Raw genomic sequence first — 18706 nt, 5'->3', positions numbered from 1 at the left:
ACAAGGGGAAAGGTTGAAAAGAATAGCTACAGTATCAGCCCAATTCTAACCAGGGATCTTATACCATGTATCTAAGTAATATTTAGCTCTAAATTGCAGGTTAGTGTACTTCATATGGGTATCTGAAATTGAATGCAAGTATCTGTTTTTTGAGTATAAATATTATCTTCCTCCATATATTATTGTTGAAACAATTTTGCCCTCTACAACTTCATAACCTTGGATGTGAACATGAGGAAAATGCTAACTAGGAATCCTCGTGCACCCAGGCCAGTGCTCCCCTGATAATCAGAAGTTAGGGAATCTACCACCTCTTCATTCCATACTCTTTAAGTATTAATTACTCCTTTTGACTTTTGAGACAAGACATGCCTTTCTTGTCACCAACAACAGTGATAGTCACTGTTAGTTTCTAAAGAATTCATTCAGGAAGCAGGTTCCCCCCAAGTCAGGCTGGATTGGGAGCTGACAGGTCAAAGGTGATCAACTATATGTCAGTGTGTTTGCTTGAGAGTGTTATAAGAAGTACACAGAGCACACATCTGGGTTATAAAAGCCCTTTTATAAAGCCATTTTTAAACAAAACAAAACAAAAAGTTTACAAAAGAAAAAAAGATACAGAAAAAGAATAACTTGCTTCATATGTCCCAAAAAGAGAAAAAAATAAAGGGGGACAATGCCAACATGCTCAACAATAAAGGGTTCTTTTTCTTATTTTTTTTAATACAAAATACAAGCAAAGGATACACATACTCAAAACAGAGCTCAGGAGCAGACACGCAGTCCTGGAGACCCTTCAGTAAAAGAAAGCAGGAGTTTGTTTTTTCTTTGTCTATGCAGATACATACAGAGACTGGGATATGTAAAAATTAAGTATCACAAAAGACCATCACACAAGTCTACCAACGCATGTTGCATCTATAATTCACGAACATGGTCAACAAAATCATGTTCACTTCAACCTCATTTCATTTAAATTAAAAAAGAAATCTTTTAAATAAAGTGGTTACATTCAAACTTTAACTTCCTTAGTACCACGCTGCAGAAGTCAGCACCGTGGTGGTATGGCAAGGATGCTCAACCGCCTGGTGTCTGATCATGTATCTAGCAACACTGTAGTAGTAAGAAAGGGATGCCCCCCGTCTCAGCCCATGGACTAATTAAATACATTTAAACAGGTTCCTCTCTATAATCCTTCCTGCTCAGAACATAGATTAAGAACTAAAATCAAGGAAGACTGGGAGTTTTAGAGCTGGCAAAAACAAAGTCTGAAAGATGAATCAAGGCAAACAATTACTGAGAACTTGGCTGCTGCTTAACCTGGCAAGTCTTCAAGTCTTTCCTTAAATCTTGCAGGAATTAGGTGTATAAGGTTTGCTGCAACATGTTCATGGTAAACAAACTCTACTTAGAGCTCTTATTTACAAATCTTGTAACAAATACTTCTGGAGGAAAAGAAGAAGTCACTAATTTCCCGAAGACAAAAGTTTACTTGCCAGACATATACAAACACACACTCACACACACACCCACACAATACTTCGGGGGGTTTTATACATGGTATTCAGGGCATAAGCTGAGTACTATACCCCTACACCCCATTGAAAAAGGAACAACCAAAAAAAAAAAAATCCCAATTTTACCCTCCCCCCATAAATCTAGAAAACCCTCCCTTCACCCCTGATGTACAAAGTGTATGCACAATGGTGGCATTCCACCAGCCAGACAAAGCATGCTCAGACAGATGTCACCAGCTCAGTCCCTCCATTGGCATGGCAACAGGCAGGTTTATGGGACTTTTCCCAATAGTGGTTAATACACAGTCAGCACCACTGTGAATTTTGTGAATTAGGCTTCGAAAAAAAGTGTAATTTAGGGATTTGGGATTCAAAGAGTCATTTTGTATCAAGTTTATCCCAAGATGAAGGGAAAATGGGTTGCAGATGGAAACTTGGCTATAGATAGCTTGATGTCCCAATATTCAAACTAAGTCCCTTTTCCAATAAACCCAGCTCTATGCACAGAGAAAAGACAATTTTCTGACCCCAAGAGCAAACAGCTTGTTATATTTTCCCTATCCCGCGGCAGGAAATGTTTATTACTTGTTCTGCTTAAGTATCTGTCTGAATGCCATTAAAGAGCAGAGCCCAGGTTTTGTCCTTTCCAAACTCCTAAGGTGATAGTTTCTTCACAGTGCAGCTACGGGTGATGCAGGAACAGAAAGAACTCGTCAAATCTAAACCCCCACTCTTCGGAACAGCAACAATGGCCACATGATCTTTTATAAAGCTTTCCCTGTTGCTCCTGGTAAATTCTGCCCTTGCCTTACTACTACTCTCAAAGCATCTCCTAAACTGGTTTAAAGAAAAGCACCTCTTTCTCCCAACCAGTTCTCTAAAATCCACTTGTTACTTGTATGTTCATGGATAAAAGAAGAAACGTTTAAAGAAAAAAAAAAGCATCTAGTTCAGTCTAGCTGACCATATCCACGAGTGTCAACCTTTACTGGATTATAACCTCAAAGTCCACTCTTGATTCATTACCTAAAAGAAAATGCTCTTTCAACAAGTGCCAAGGATAAGTATGAACTGAGGATTGAAATGGAGGCAAACCAGTTACTGTGGGGGAAAAAAAACAGTATGCAAGCTCCTTCCTGGGAAATCAACTGTTCTTCTTCCAGAGGAAACACTGTTACCTCCCTAAAGGAGGGCACACCCCTTAATTTCCCTTCATGGACTCCACAGGGAGTGGGGCTATGAAAGGGAGAGATGCTTCAGAAAGCAGGACAAACCTCCTGTCACTGAAATTAACGTGTACCCTGTGGGCCGCTCCTGGGACTCCATCTGAGGTGGGGAGGGCTAAAAGCAGCAGGAAGTTACAGATTTAAGAAGATGCAAGCTACCCATTTCTAGCTGTGGACGTTGGGGAGGGAAGTCTGGAAATACAGCATCGTAAGAACCAGAATGTAGTGTCAGTCAGCATTAGCTGCCGAGATCCATGTTCCAGAGGTAAACCTAACAGAGCTAAGAGAAATCAGGTACCACAAACAAGCACCTTCCGAGTGAATGTCTCACTTCCTGAGCACTGCAAACAAGACCGTGAACGACGCTCTTGCCCCTTCGCCACAGGCACGTTAGGGGGAAAAATGGGATCGAGTCAACGGTGGTGCCAAAGGCCACTGTCAGCTTCTAGCTTGTAGCCTGGTCCTGACGTCGCTACAGAGCCTGACTATGGAGCACCGATTTCCAGTTGAGACACCACAGCTGTCCTGCTATATGCATGCATGATTTGAGGGGAAGGCTAGAGTGTCTTAAATCATCAATAAAAAGTGGAGAAAACAAAGGTCTTTCAGAGCCTGTCTCATCTGGGGACACAAATCCTTTTGTCTAGTCCATTAGAAATATATAAGACATTTTTCAATCTCATGAATTAATTTTTAAAAGAGGGATCGCAACCAAATGCACACAAGTCACCTAGAAGACAGGATTACCTCTAAAGAATGAGCGTATATCACAGAGATGTTAGTGCAGATTAATATATTAAAGAGACCGTGTTACATAAAATACTGAGGCTAAAGTTTTAAAAGACCCCCCCCCATCTTCACGAAACATAATCTAAGAAAAGTCCAAATGTTACTAGGAATGTAGGACTTATAAACCCCTAAAAACAGAAGTGCATGGTGGAAACACTGAGAAGTCTTTTACTAGATGAACACGAACCTTCTTGTTAAAATTGGATACCCGAACAAACCCACTAAAGCAAACAGAATAATCTTTATCACCCTCTTACAAAGTTCACTATTCTAAAGTTAACCATCATGAAAGGTAATAACCCAACTGCAACTTACGTTCAAGTTTTGCATTTTTGGCCAAGTACTAAAATCTCCAAATTCATTCTCTAACACGCGCCGCGCACAACAGTGAAATGACTCTGCCACTGGATGTTATTTTAAAAATTCAGAGTAAGGATAGTCTTTAAAGTGTCTTAAAAATCAGAGTAAAAACATTCCTTAAATAACCTTTTGTCCTAGGAACATCTGCAAGAAAGCCATGTTGTCTGAGAGAAAAACATGCGCTAACTTAAAAGACAGAAAGAAAACTGCGTAAGATATTGAAGCAGCACACCTACATAAAGGCAGAGGTTAAATTTCACTATTTTTTTTTTCAACTTATTAGCACACTAAGACCCCTAACCCTTGCTCCCATGAGCTCATGGTATCAGGATGTGGAGGATCAAACCTACAGAACGATCTCCTGACTACTTTCATAAGGCATGGAAAGTCTGTTCTCGGTGGCATATGGGCTCCTAACCACATGGTCTCCCTAGCCCTGAGCCTCTGAAACTTCGGCTTTAAGCAACGTGAGCAGTAAGCAGGGGCACCGGGAGAAAGACAAAAGCAAACTGAACGGTGTGGGAGCAGCATTTACCATACTCCCAGTCAAGCACAGAATGTGAAGTGAAGAAGAGAGCCAGGAGAAATCATGTCTTAGAGCACAACTTGCAGGCTCTGGGGATGGGGTATGCAGTGGTATCCTGGGCAGGAGCAGGAAGCCGAGAGATGCACTTCATGTGTCTACAAAGAAATGGGAAGATAGGTATGTGAAAAGACAAATGTTCTATCCCCAAATAAAAACAGAGCATGGTTCATGGGATCTGAATGCACATTTTTGGCATAAAAGAATTTCAATTTTCTATTTTCATAAAGGAAAAATCTCAAGTCTTTGTGATTGAGTTTCACATTAATTGGTACTTTATTTGCTTAAAACCTAAACATTGTCAGTTAAGAAGAAATCCACTCTGGTGTATAGATCTTGCCATTTAAATTCTAAGGTTCTTTTTTTCTTTTTTGATCCTTGGTAAAATTTTATCCAAGAAACAGAATAGATACATATATATTTAAAAACATGAACCATTAGAGAATGAAATAGGAAATCAAGAGTGATTTAAGTTTTGGCGGCCCTTGCCTTTTTTTTTTTGTTGTTCTTTTAAAGTTCCTGAAAGACTGTAGCAGGATAAAAGGATCACTGGCTCCGGGTCTCTTTGAGATAACAAGTGATGAAATTAAAAAACAACAACAACAAAGAAACAAAGAAACAAACAAAAAAAAACCACACCCTCAAACAAGGTCAGGTAACACCATTCCCTGCCTTGCCCCCAAGGTAAAAAACATGAATACTTGTAGTAACAATTCAGAATTCATCTTTATGTCCTACCTGCCCCATCAGTGGAAGTTTAACATCATGATTTTTTTAGACATCTATACTTATGTATATACACATATAAACTTGTATTAGATGACAACTGATTTTTTTAAGTCCAGGTAGAGAAAGAAGCAATCATTTTTAACTAACACCCTTCTACGTTTGATTACGGTTCAACTTGCTATCATTTAGCAAAAAGCAAAATTTCCATAGTGTTCATCTCAAATCTTATTGCTTTACAACTGTGGTATTCCTTCCATTAAAAATAAAAAGGTGAAGCAGTCAATCCAGTGATTACTTTGACATGGCTTTCATTGGGAAGGGGTGGGAAAGAGGGGTGATGGCAAAGAGAGGACCAATAGACAAAAAGGTAAATTAAACTTACAATGGTTTTCTTAAAAAAAAAAAAAAAGAGCAAATGTTATTTTCAAGAAAAGGAAAAAAAGCATCGAAAGCCCATGAGTCAAGCCATAACCAAAACCATGTTCTATCTTAAGTAGGTTTTCTTTTTTTTCCCCCTTTTTCTTTTTTCTTTTTTTTTTCTTTTTTTAATAAAATCTCTCCCCAAACCATCATCACTTTTTAATCCTCCCCAGACTGGGCTTCATCTTCAGACCCTTCGTCCCCTGATTTCTCAGGTGGAGGACTTGCAGAGGGCTTCTTTTCTGGAGGGCTTTCTGGTTCCTCGTCTTCTTCTTTGGGAGAAGGAGTCTTTTCCTTTGATGCCTTTGAAGCTGTGGGGCGACCCACCTTCCCTTTGCCTTTCACAGGGCTTGGCGTCACTGGAAGAAGAAAAATACCAATGTAGGGAAGGGAAGAGAAGAAAAGATCTTTAAATAAAAATCGGCTATAAAACAAAACTTTATTAAATCTATAAAGACTACACCCCAGGGCGCCTGGGTGGCTCAGTTGGTTAAGCGACTGCCTTCGGCTCAGGTCATGATCCCGGAGTCCTGGGATCGAGTCCCACATCGGGCTCCCGGCTCAGCGGGGAGCCTGCTTCTCCCTCAGACCCTCTCCCCTCTCATGCTGTTTCTCTCTCTCTTTCTCTCAAATAAATAAATAAATAAAATCTTAAAAAAAAAAAAAAAGACTACACCCCAACTGGCTAAAAATCAAGATGGGCACTGGTTCCCAATCACTCTTGCTAACACTATGGTGCTGCGTTAGCAGTAATGTTTATAATAAAAAAACAGGATGCTACAGAAACTGCATACTATCCTTAGTGGTTTGTGAACACAAGTTGTTTATGATAAAAGTCATGTTTAAAAAGCAGGTCAAAAAGAATGGATACAACGTGAGTAGAAATAGAAGTCACCGAATTTTTTAAAAATTTTTTTCTGGGGGGCACCTGGGTGGCTCGGTCGTTAAGCGTCTGCCTTCGGCTCAGGTCATGATCCCGGGGTCCTGGGATCGAGCCCCGTGTCGGGCTCCCTGCTCAGCGAGAAGCCTGCTTCTCTCTCTCCCACTCCCCCTGCTTGTGTTTCCTCTCTCACTGTCTCTCTCTCTGTCAAATAAATAAATAAAATCTTTAAAAAAAAATTTTTTTTTTCTGGGGCACCTGGGTGGCTCAGTCGTTAAGTGTCTGCCTTCGGCTCAGGTCACGGTCCCAGGGTCCTGGGATCGAGCCCCGCATCAGGCTCCCTGCTCAGCGGGAAGCCTGCTTCTGCCTCTGCGGCACCCCCTGCTTGTGTTCTCTCTCTCACTGTCTCTCTGTCAAATAAATAAATAAAATCTTAAAAAAAAAATTTTTTTTTTTCTAAGGATGTGTCATTTATTTTTTTAACTAAACTCTACGCCCAGCATGGGGCTCGAACTCATGACCGAGATCAAGAGTCGCATGCTCTACCACTGAGCCAGCTGGGTGCCCTCATCAAGGAACTTTTGACAATTCCATGATTCCTAGCAGTAAGAAGTGATGAGTAAAAAAAAATGTACAAATCACCAGTTCTAGCTGTCAGAAAAAAACCAAAGCAAATCTAGCTTTCTGATTTCACGACAAACAGGCTGTGACTAGGAGACTATCTGGCAGCAACCACACGGCGCCAAGAAAATGAATCCATGTTGCCAAGCGTGGTTTTATTCTGTGAGCACAAAGGATGGTGTAAGCATCAGACCGCAGGAATGAAATCTATGATTACAGGTGTGCATTTTCACAATTTCATGTCTTTCCTAGCTGCTGGGGTTGTGATACGGGCGGGAAAGAGCGCAGGCACAGCTCCATTGCTGTGATGTTTCTCTGCGGCGCCGGCCAACGGGTCGCTGCAAACCTGCTGGAGGAGGCGGCAGCCGAGGGACCGGGCTGCGCTGCCAGACTCCTGCAGGGGCCACAGTCCTTATTAATAAATAAGTGATGCTTCCTGGTATGGAAGACCGGATCCTCGCAGAATTCTCTTATTCTCGTGAGGTATGTGGCCAATGCCGAGCCCTAATGAAGAATTTCTGTAGAGAAAGTTTATTGGTTCTTGAAATTTTTCAAAGCAGCCATTTAATTTTACTTGTAGACAACTCACCTGTGGCCTTTAGCCTGGGCTTGGGCATTTTCTTTTCTTTTCTCTCAGGTTTGGACTTCTTAACCATCTTTTTGTTTTTCTTTTTTGAACTGCCATAGTCACTATCATCATCGTCTTCCATTAGGAAGTCTTCATCGCTGCCGGAATCTTCTAAGAGGAAAGAAGAATTTCAACGTCCAACTTAACGTATACATCCTTCCAAGGGAACGAAGGGAGACAGCGCTAAGCATGACAGGAGGATGGGATCTGGGAGTCAAACACTCTTGGATTCTGGTGGCAGCTGTGCCACCAATCTGGCTGGAGTCATCACCAGCCCCACATGTAGGGTGGGTTTAGCACACGTGAGCGCACACACACACACACACACACACGAGGGCTGCACCACTGACTTGTTTAAACAGTCGGTTGAAAACAGGAAGAGAGAAAACTTAATCTGAATAAAAACTGAAGCCATCGCATAACTTTTTTTTTTCATCGGTAACTTTTGGTAGTTCCATCATTCCCCTATAGTACTGGGGAGACCAGGGAAATGAAACAGAACCAATTTAGTGTGTTTGGTCCAACTATGAATAAATGAAACGAGAAAGCTAAACACAAAGCAAAAATACATATAGTTTATTAATCTGAGTAACGTGTGAAACATCTAAATCCTGCTACTAACACTTTTTTTTTGTTGGGGGAGGAGGTCTACACCTTTGGCTCCCAGGCCAAAATACAAATCCTAATCACAACACCCACCATGTAACTGTTTCTTTAACAACTGTTTGTTTAGTATTTGAGTTCAAATGATGGACACCATAATCGAGAGAATCTAAAATAACCAGTATCAAACAACAGCCATCTCTTCTACAGCAAATATCTAATTTAAGGGACTGGCTGTAACATTTAGCAGCCACAACAATGCAGAAGTAATCAGGGTCACAAACTACAATTGCGACCCCAGTAACAAGTCAGCTTCACGTACTCTCCTGGAATGGTGCCTCATCCTCCTCCTCTTGCTCTTCTTCACTGCCCACATCTTCCATGAGCATCTCTCTCTGTTTAGAAGCTGCCTTAGAGGCTGCCTGCCGCTGCTGGCGCACATTTTTATGATCTTCTTTTTCATCTTCGCTGTCCTCTGTAAGATCAAAGTTACAATGCAGCGATCAAAGAGTTGTGTGCATTTATCTGATGGCTGAAAAGTCAGTATGAGATAGAACCTGCAGCTTTATTTCATTCAAACGGGGTACATCTTATCCTTAAAAATTCCTACAAAATATAAAAAAGAGGAGCTAAAATTCAAAGAATGAACTTGAAAAAGATGATGTCCTCATTACTGCATAGAAAATAGCTTGGGCATGTAGTTTTAAGTAGTCATAAAGCTGAGTTTAGGTGTGAATACATGCTTCCTGTAATGTATTTTAAACTTGTATCACTGCATCGCCCTAAAATTATCAATTACATTTCAATCTATGTTCACAGTTTTTAGAAACTAAAGTTAGAATTTTTTTTTTAAGAGAGAGAGAACACAAGCGGGGATGGGGTGGAGTGGGTGGAGGGTTGGGGGGAGGCAAGGAAGGGCAGAGAGGCAATCTAAAGCAGGCTCCACACAGACTCGGGGTTCCTGATCTCAAGACCCTGAGATCATGACCTAAGTTGAAAGCTTACGGAACTGAGCACCCAGGTGCCCCTAGAAAAATATTTTTAAATAGAAGAGGGGAAGACTGTCTTCCAATGATATTATTCTAAGTTACAAAACCTATTTCATTTCAACTTAGGCAGTCAGATAACAGGCTAGAAAAGGAATGAAAGCAAACAGCTCAGTGGAGTGAATTCAGTGGAACTTTGTCTACCCTCCACATATTAGCTAACAGCAATCTCATTTAAAGGGAGATCCAGAAAGGCAAAAGCAGGGGAGTGTAGGTCAAAACTAAAGTGGCTGGGAGCAACACGGAATAAACCCTCAACACTGAGAAGAGTTAAATTCAGAAATATAAATACCAACAAGTAATCAGGATTTAACATTTTGCCATGGAGTCTCTATTAATTCTTTTGAGTTAAAATTCTTACCAAGAAAGCTTTCTCTGTGGCTACTGTTTCAAAGGACTACTTGCAGTGAAACAGGTAAGGGTGAGCAATCCTTTGCTTGCTCTTCACCCCAGAGTTCATCACCGCCCCCCCCTTTAGAGTTTTATGTCACTTAGTATTATATATGCTCATTTTTTTTTTAATATTTTATTTATTTGACCAAGAGAGACAAAGTGAGAGAGGGAACACAAGCAGGGGGAGTGGGAGAGGGAGAAGCAGGCCCCCCGCCAAGCAGGGAGCCAGATGCGGGGCTCGATCCCAGGACCCTGGGATCATGACCTGAGCCAAAGGCAGACGCCTAACGACTGAGCCACCCAGGCGCCCCTATATATGCTCTTTTAAATCAATTTAGTTTGATGTCTGTTATTTGTTCATGTAAATGGTTTTCAATGTTAATTATGCAGGAGAATAATCTGTAAATATTTTTAAAAAACAAAGCCCCAATGTCCCACTGAAACCTACTGAATCAGAAATCCTGGGGTGGGACAGAGCAGGTAAGCCTGTTAACAAACACCCTCACAGGAGACTGTAGTAAGCCACCAGCAAGGAGCTCCTCAAAGATGGAGACCTCTCTGTAATGCCAGTATTTACAACAGTGCCTGGCATTATTATAAAACCACTTATATGAAAATGTCCAATGAATAAAGATATAAATCAATCACCTAGTACATTAAAAACTGTTCATTACCTGCTGAGTGAGAATCATCCTTCTTGGTTTTCACATCTTTTTCTTCGGAGTCCTCACTAGAAAGGGAAGGAGGAGAAAGTTTTAAAAGTCTTAGATCAAAATCTAAGTGAACACAGATCCCCGGTGTCTCTGACAGGGAAGAACACTGAAGAACACCTCTTTTGTAGATGAAATATTCAAACAGATGCTGAGGTGTGAAACTGCTTCCATTATTTCCCTAACTTTACAGGGATGCTAATGAATAAGCACAATTGTATCGACTTTTGGAAAATACTGCTTCCAAAGACCCAAAAGAAAAAAAGAAGGTACCTCAACACGGGCTGAAAATTTCTCACCTGTGGATAAGGCCTGGTTCACAAGAACATTTAATTTTTTTTTAAAAGATCTTATTTATTTATTTGACAGAGAGAGAAAGAGAGAACACAAGCAGGGGGAGCGGCAGGCAGAGGGAGAGGGAGACGCAGACTCCCCGCTGAGCAGGGAGCCCAACGTGGGGCTCGATCCCAGGACCCCGGGATCATGACCTGAACCAAAGACAGACGCTTAACTGACTGAGCCACTCAGGCACCCCTCAGAAGAACATTAATAAAAAAACAATTCTCTGGGCGCCTGGGTGGCTCAGTCGGTTAAGCGACTGCCTTCGGCTCAGGTCATGATCCTGGAGTTCCTGGATCGAGTCCCGCATCGGGCTCCCTGCTCGGCGGGGAGTCTGCTTCTCCCTCTGACCCTCCCCCCTCTCATGTGCTCTCTCTCATTCTCTCTCTCTCAAATAAATAAATAAAATCTTTAAAAAAACCCCAAAAAAACAAAAAAAAACACAATTCTCCGTTGTCAGAGGCAGAGTATAAAAATACTAAAGTAAATTACATAATGTGTGAATGGTGCTAAAGTAGGCAAATAAATGGACAGCACCAAATATAGATGCAAAAACCACCTAGAACACAATTATTAAAGGAAACTGGAGTGCAGTTATATAGATTACAATATCTCTAAAAATTTATCTAAAGCAAAATGAAAATAAGTCAACAACTATCTCCTCGTATTTTTTGCCTCTAATATTTTTTTCCTTCTTTTTTTTTTTTTAAGATTTTATTTATTTATTTGACAGAGACACACACACACACAGCCAGAGAGGGAACACAAGCAGGGGCAGAGGGAGAAGCAGGCTTCCTGCACAGCTGGGAGCCTGATGTGGGGCTCGATCCCAGGACCCTGGGATCATGACCTGAGCCGAAGGCAGATGCTTAACAACTGAGCCACCCAGGCGCCCTGCTTTTAATATTTCTAATACATCAGAAACATAAACACATAGACCTGCCTTGTATCATGGAGAAAATAAAAGTCCGCTCAAGATCACTGCGAAGTAAAATAATAAGAAGGTGCTTCAAAGTTCAATGGAAAAAACCAGTTTTTTTAAGTCACAAAGATGCACACTTTACGTCCTTACAAATCTTAGCTCAGGAATCTGGGTTCTAGTGTCCTGTCTGTCATTAATTAGTTGTATGATCTCAAGCAAATCACTTGTTACTCTCTTCAGTTCTAAAATTTTATGATTCAATGAGAAATTCCAATAAACAACAAAAAAAACCCACTCATACATAAAAACTGCCTTCATAGCTTTTTCAAACAGCAGGTCTTGTAAATCTCTTTTGGTATTTCCTATAATCTAGACCACATTCAAATGACAAACTACCAAACCCAAGATTCCCAAACAAAGAGAAAAACCAAATACATTTCCTTACTAAGCAATCTGATCCAAGACTCACTGTAGTTCTGAAACCTGTGACTATTCTAAATGTTTTTATGCAAAATAAGCACTTAATTCACAAGTCACAATGACAAAGAACTATTACTTTTTCTAGTTCTTTTATTACTGGGTTTATAGAGACCATTACTCCTTGAATCCCATTACAGTAAGGTCAAGTAAAAGCTGAACTTTTAAGTAGAGACCAATAGAAAACTCAAAACAACAGTGGTCTGAGGAAATAAACTATACAAGGCAGTTAATACAAACGGCAATAAAAACTGTATTTCAACTGCTCCTGACACTTAGGAAAGAAAAATAAAACCAAATGATTAGAACAAGGAAAAGTTTAGGCTACATATTAATTATATTGATGAGACATTGTAATAGGTAGCAGGGGACAGAGAAATTCATTCCTAAGAGAAATATAAAAAATGAATATAATGAATCAAAGTTGGGCTGCTATATAAAACTGGATTAGAGATATACAGTACAACACCATGGAAGACCTGTCTCCCCACAGCAAAATTTTGTCTTATTTGTCCTCAAAACCATGTTTCTGAAATTCTCCAGGAAAGAAAATATTGGAGGTAAATATTGTTGTTTCTACAAATTTAGCATCCTGTGAATTCAGAATGGAAAGACTTCTGTGTGGGGCTTTATAAGATTTTAGTACTGGAAGGTAAATATCTTGGAAGAACTGATAAGAAAAGATTTCATTTCTTTGAACTCTCCTACTTAACAGTATTATTTGGTAGTAGTATCACCTAATGGTTAAAACGTGGACTTTGGAGTTCAACAGACATGGTTCCAAAACCTGTTGGTCCATTTGTTGGATAACTTGGACAAGTCACTGAACCCTTCTCTAAGCTATATTACCCTAATAAAGGTGTTATGAGAATTAAATGATAATAAATATAAATTAGCACATAGTAGAGACTGGCAAAGAATCATAAACGGTAGCAATCATCATCATCACCTTTACCATCATTAAGAAGGTCTTAAAGTTACGCAACACTGAGTATGAGAGTGTGTAGATCTGTGACAGCAGAGGCAAAAATTACAGTGCTAGTCTCATGAAGCAATTATAGTTAAAATCACAACTCCTGTGAACTTGTTTATAAAACTAAAGGAAAGGGGAACAAAAACCCCCATGAATGATTAAGGTATCTGAACAAAGGAGAATGGATGATAGACAGTAAAACTCAGCAGGCTATACAACTTAAGATTCTATAAGCTTTAGTTATGATTCTGCCAGTGCTGGGTGACTGAATGGGAGAGATCACTCATTCTGCTATCACTACAATGAAAATGTCAATACTAACATTAGGTAACAAATTACATACTTAAACAATCTCTCTGCTTATGTTCAGAGGTTTGAGGTAGTGACAAAGGTATTCTTGGAGATCACCTTGGATTCCAGCTTGAGTCCAAGCAAGCCTCGCGATCTTAAAGAGGGTAACCTCTAGACTTAAGAAGCACTGCCTGAGATGGTAAGAAATATGCAAAACAACATGAAGTGGACAATAAGCACTTTCCCAAAGTAAACAGAGATTCCACCAATTTAGAGATCAGAGACCACTCTCACCTCCAGTGGGGCAGTGTAAGCAGGAACAGATTAATAATGCCTCTTACCTATCCTCCTGTGAGTTCTTTCCAGATCGCCTCTTATTTTTAGCTTCTCGAGGAGATGACCGAATTTTCTTAGCTGGAGGGCCTGAATCTCTTCCATAATCTTCATCTAAACAGAGCATTTTTCAAATTCAATGAACTATATTACGACTTTTACATGTAGAAATTATCACTGCTTATTTTTGGAGATAAATATCTCTCAAGCTATTTAAATGGTGAGGGGGCAGGATTTCCCAAATAATTTTCTTTCATTTTTAAAAAATAAATTGTTTCCAGGGAGCCTAGGTGGCTCAGTTGTTATGCACCTGCCTTCGGCTCAGGTCATGATCCCAGGATCCTAGGATCGAGCCCCGCATCAGGCTCCTTGCTTGGCGGGAAGCCTGCTTCTCCCTCTCCCAAACCCCCTGCTTGTGTTCCCTCTCTCACTGTGTCTGTCAAATAAATAAATAAAATCTTAAAAAAAAAAAAAGTTATCTAGCCCAGTCCCCTTTAGTCCTCACGTGTTTACTTTAATATGTCCATAGCCAAATATCTCTTACCATTTCATATCCTACCATTTAATTTCTTAAAGATACTGCCATGTTTCAACACCTTCCTATTTACATGAAAACTATTATAGTAGTAAAGCAATACAAGCATTTTAGAATGTAGAGAACCCACAATTCTACAATCCTAACACAATTACTGTTATCAAGTAAATTGCTTTTATTTATTTATTTTTTTAAAAAGATTTTATTTATTTTTTTGACAGAGAGAGACACAGCAAGATCAGGAACACAAGCAGGGGGAGTGGGAGAGGGAGAAGCAGGCTTCCTGCTGAGCAGGGAGCCCAATGTGGGACTCGATCCCAGTACCCTGGGATCATGACCTGACCCGAAGGCAGACGCTTAATGACTGAGCCACCCAGGCGCCCAAGTAAATTGCTTTTAAGCTAAAGTATTAAATGCAGCATACTCTGACACTTGAAGAAAATATCTCTAATTTCTAAAGTCCTATAGAACTAAAGAAAATTACCCAATCTTAAAAATTGATTTTTTTTTTAAGACTTACTTATTTTAGAGAGCGAGTGCATGCATGTGAGCAGGAGGAGGGGCAGAGGAAGAGGGAGAGAATCTTCAAGCAGGCTCCATGCCCAGCGCAGAGCCCGACATGGGGCTCAATCCCACGACCCCAAGATCGTGACCTGAGCCAAAATCAAGTGTCGGATGCTCAACCGACTGAGCCACTCAGGTGCCCCCGAATTGATTATTTTTAAAACTGTTTACTACACCATTATATATAATAGTGGAGAGATCTGGAAATAGTCTGGAGCTTCAGCAATTTATTAAATGGTTGGACACATTATAAATTCCATTATGGAATATCACACAACCATTAATAGGAGTTTCTCAAATAACTTTTTTTTTTTTTTGAAATTTTGTTTATTTATTTGACACAGAGAGAGCACAAACAGGGGTGAGTGGCAGGCAGGCAGAGGGACAGGGAGAAGCAGGCTCCCCACCAAGCAAGGAGCCCGATGTGGGGCTCGATCCCAGGACCCTGGGATCATGACCTGAGCTGAAGGCAGCCGCTTAACCGACTGAGCCACCCAGGTGGCCCTCAAATAACTTCTTACAACAGGAGAAATATACTCATAAGTAGGAGTGGGATAGGAGGGGGACAGAACCCAAAATTCTATAGCAAGACTTCAACTATGTTTTTAAAAGGGACAAAAGACACAGGCTTTTTAAACAAAAAGGTTAAAATGGCCATTTGCTAGCCAAGGGACCTTGAATAATATCTCTGCCTCAATATCCTTATTGGTAAACAATAACAATATTCCCCATTTTAATAGGAATGCTCTACTAAGGATTAAATGAATAAATGCAAATATTTAGCAGCACTTAATAAATGTTAGTATTTCTTTTGGGAGGTTGATTGTATGTTATTACTCTTCTTTACATTTCTGCATTTTCTAAGTTTTCCCAAATTGCACATATTACTTTTATAAGTAAAATTAGATTTAAAAAAAAAAGGAAGAATAGTAAATGCATCTGGAAAATAATGAGAATAAGGGCATATTCTAAAGAAACCTTTTATGGCTAAGATTTAAGACATATTATTCAGGGACGCCTGGGTGGCTCAGTTGGTTAAGCATCTGCCTTTGGCTCAGGTCATGATCCTAGGGTCGTGGGATCGAGTCCCACATTGGGCTCCCTATTCAGCAGGGAGCTTGCTTCTCCCTCTGCTTGCTTCTCCCTCTCTGCCTGCCGCTCCCCCTGCTTGTGCTGACAAATAAATAAATAAAATATTAAAAAAAAAAGACATACTATTCATTCCATGATAAATTAGTTCACAATCCAAGATGTTTCACACAATACTCTAAGTTACTTTATTATGCAAAAAACTTAAACTAATATAAGGTACAAGTTTTACTGTGATTATAGCTGGGGACATTATCAACTAGTAAATACTGTATCAGAATTACTGCACGTTTAAACTATGGAATCCAAAACCGATAAGAAAAAAATTAAGTATTTATTATCAATGACTTACTAAAAAAAGTTAAAATCCATGCAAGTTCAACTTTTGTTTTGGGTGACACAGATCTTGATATAATTTACAATTTACTGAAATCATGAAACTTACCAGCATCATCAGATTCCTGAAACTGGGAATAATCAACGACCTTTCTATTTCTGTAGAAAGAAGAGACTCTAATTAAGATCATAAAAATGTAGGACTTTTCTATGATATTAAAACACATGCTCCTATCTCATAAACAAAATCAGAACTAGCTCTGTGAAATTTTTCAATAAGCCCCCACCTCAGCCAAAAAACCTTCACGTTGTTACAGAAAAGTCTAACTTAAACCAAAAGTATTTCAAACTACAATTCTCCTACTGTTCATCTCAATGAGAGCTCAAATACTATTCTCTCCCTCAAAACCTCCCACCTCCCAAAACACACTTAAACAGCAAAATGAGCCAAACTACCATATGAATTCATTAATGACACAGAAATATCACATATGCATCAACAAAAACTAAATGTTTTACATTTTCATTCTTACTGCTATACACACATACACGTGTATACCTGATAAAATTATTACTGAGGTTTTTCAAGACAGTGATTTTTAAATATAATAGTTACATTATGATATACAAATTATGGTGATAGTAGATTAAGCCTTACATTGAAGAAAAAATAACTGATCCATTCAGAAGATGCTTTTTTTTTTTTTTTTAAAGATTTTATTTATTTATTTGACAGAGAGAGACACAGCGAGAGTGGGAACACAAGCGGGGGAGTGGGAGAGGGAGAAGCAGACTCCCTGCTGAGTAGGGAGCCTGATGCGGGGCTCAATCCCAGGACCCTGGGATCATGACCTGAGCCAAAGGCAGATGCTTAACGCCTTAGCCACCCAGGCGCCCCAGAAGATGCTTTTTATTAAATGGTCTGTAATTAAGAAAAATATGAAAGTCTCACAAATTTATGTATCTACTTGACTCAATGATTTTAAGTACTTCCTATTAGGTAAGGCATCTTTAACAACTTGAACCAATCTTAATTTCCATTTTCGTACTTCATACTTTAAAAGTTTAAAATTCCTCCTTTAGAGATATATAAAAGCTTCCATGTTAGTATCCAAATAGCCTTGCTTTCAAAAGAGCCTTCCAGGTACTGTACCATTTAGATACTGAATAAGTGAACTGAAATCACTAAAAGAAACACGCCACCAACTACACTTAAGCCTGAGCAGAGAAATATTCCTGATTTTATAGATTAAGACAGCATTTATATCCAAAGACAACATGCTCAGAATCCAAGCATACATACAATTTCTATGTAAGATGTGAAAATGAAAGGTGTAGGAGTGAATTCTGAAAACATGGGGCTTAGATGTGGAGGAAGGTATAGCCATACCTTGGCTTTGGAGAAGATAGGCTCTTAAGGGATTTTGCCTTCTGTTTTTCTTTGGTCTACCAGCAATGAATTATCTTTTCATTGTACTGCCTCAGTAAGTCAAGATGCAAAACTATAAAATATGCTCTAGATATGTTTTGTTAAAAGCAGCTGATTTTATAAATAAACGATACCATTTTATTAGGAAAGTTAATTTTAAAAACATGACTATTAATTCCACTTATATGAGATATCTTGGAGCAGTCAAAGTCAGAGACAGAAAGAATGGTGGGGGCACCTGGCTGGCTCAGTTGGTAGACCGTGTAACTCTTGATCTTGGGGTTCTGAGTTTGAGCCCCCGTTAGGTGTAGAGATTACTTAAAATAAAATAAAATAAAATAAAATAAAATAAAATAAAATCTGGGTGGCTTATTCAGTTGAGTGTTCGACTCTTGCTTTCAGCTCAGATTATGATCTCAGGGTCTGGAGAGCGAGCCCTGCAGCTGAGTCAGCTTGAGGTCCCCCCACTCCCTCTGTGCACACTGCTCTCTCTCAAATAGATAAATAAAATCTTAAAAAAATCTCCCTCTGCCTGCCGCTCCCCCTGCTTGTGCCCTGTCTCTCTCTGTCAAATAATCAAATAAATAAAATCTTAAAAAAAAAAGTTAAAAAAAATAAAAAAGAAAAAAAAAGAAAGGAAGGAAGGAAGGAAAGGAAGGAGAATGATGAGGGGTGCCTGGATGGCTCAGTCTGTTAAGCGTCTGCCTTCGGCTCAGGTCATGATCTCAGGGTCCTGGGATCCAGTCCTACATTAGGCTCCCTGCTCAGTGAGGAGTCTGCTTCTCCCTCTGCCCCTCTCCCCGCTCATGTTCTCTCTCTCAAAAATAAAAAAATAAAGATAAATAAAATTAAAAAAAAAAAAAAGAATGGTGGATACCAGGGGCTAGGGGGAAGGAGATAGTTAATGACATGT

General features: G+C 39.6%; 1 protein-coding gene across 2 annotated transcripts in view; it reads right to left on the bottom strand.

Moving 5' to 3' along the window:
- Positions 1 to 543: 543 nt before the first annotated feature.
- NUCKS1 (nuclear casein kinase and cyclin dependent kinase substrate 1) overlaps positions 544 to 18706 on the bottom strand; it is a 33482-nt gene continuing 15319 nt past the window's right edge. Inside the window, exons 2-7 of one of the 2 annotated variants that reach the window (XM_021686553.2) lie at positions 16474 to 16523; positions 13849 to 13954; positions 10470 to 10525; positions 8679 to 8831; positions 7715 to 7864; positions 544 to 5983 (exon numbers count right to left, since the gene is read on the bottom strand). In XM_021686553.2, coding sequence (XP_021542228.1) covers positions 5784 to 5983; positions 7715 to 7864; positions 8679 to 8831; positions 10470 to 10525; positions 13849 to 13954; positions 16474 to 16523 — 715 coding nt within the window. In that variant the 3' untranslated portion in view covers positions 544 to 5783. The remainder of the gene's footprint in view (positions 5984 to 7714; positions 7865 to 8678; positions 8832 to 10469; positions 10526 to 13848; positions 13955 to 16473; positions 16524 to 18706) is intronic. The other variant, XM_021686554.2, reaches the window with a different exon arrangement.

Source organism: Neomonachus schauinslandi, chromosome 6 (genome assembly GCF_002201575.2).
Source record: "Neomonachus schauinslandi chromosome 6, ASM220157v2, whole genome shotgun sequence".
Taxonomy (NCBI): Eukaryota; Metazoa; Chordata; class Mammalia; order Carnivora; family Phocidae; genus Neomonachus; species Neomonachus schauinslandi.
Note: the sequence above shows the minus strand (reverse complement) of the source record. Positions and strands in the feature narration are given on the sequence as shown.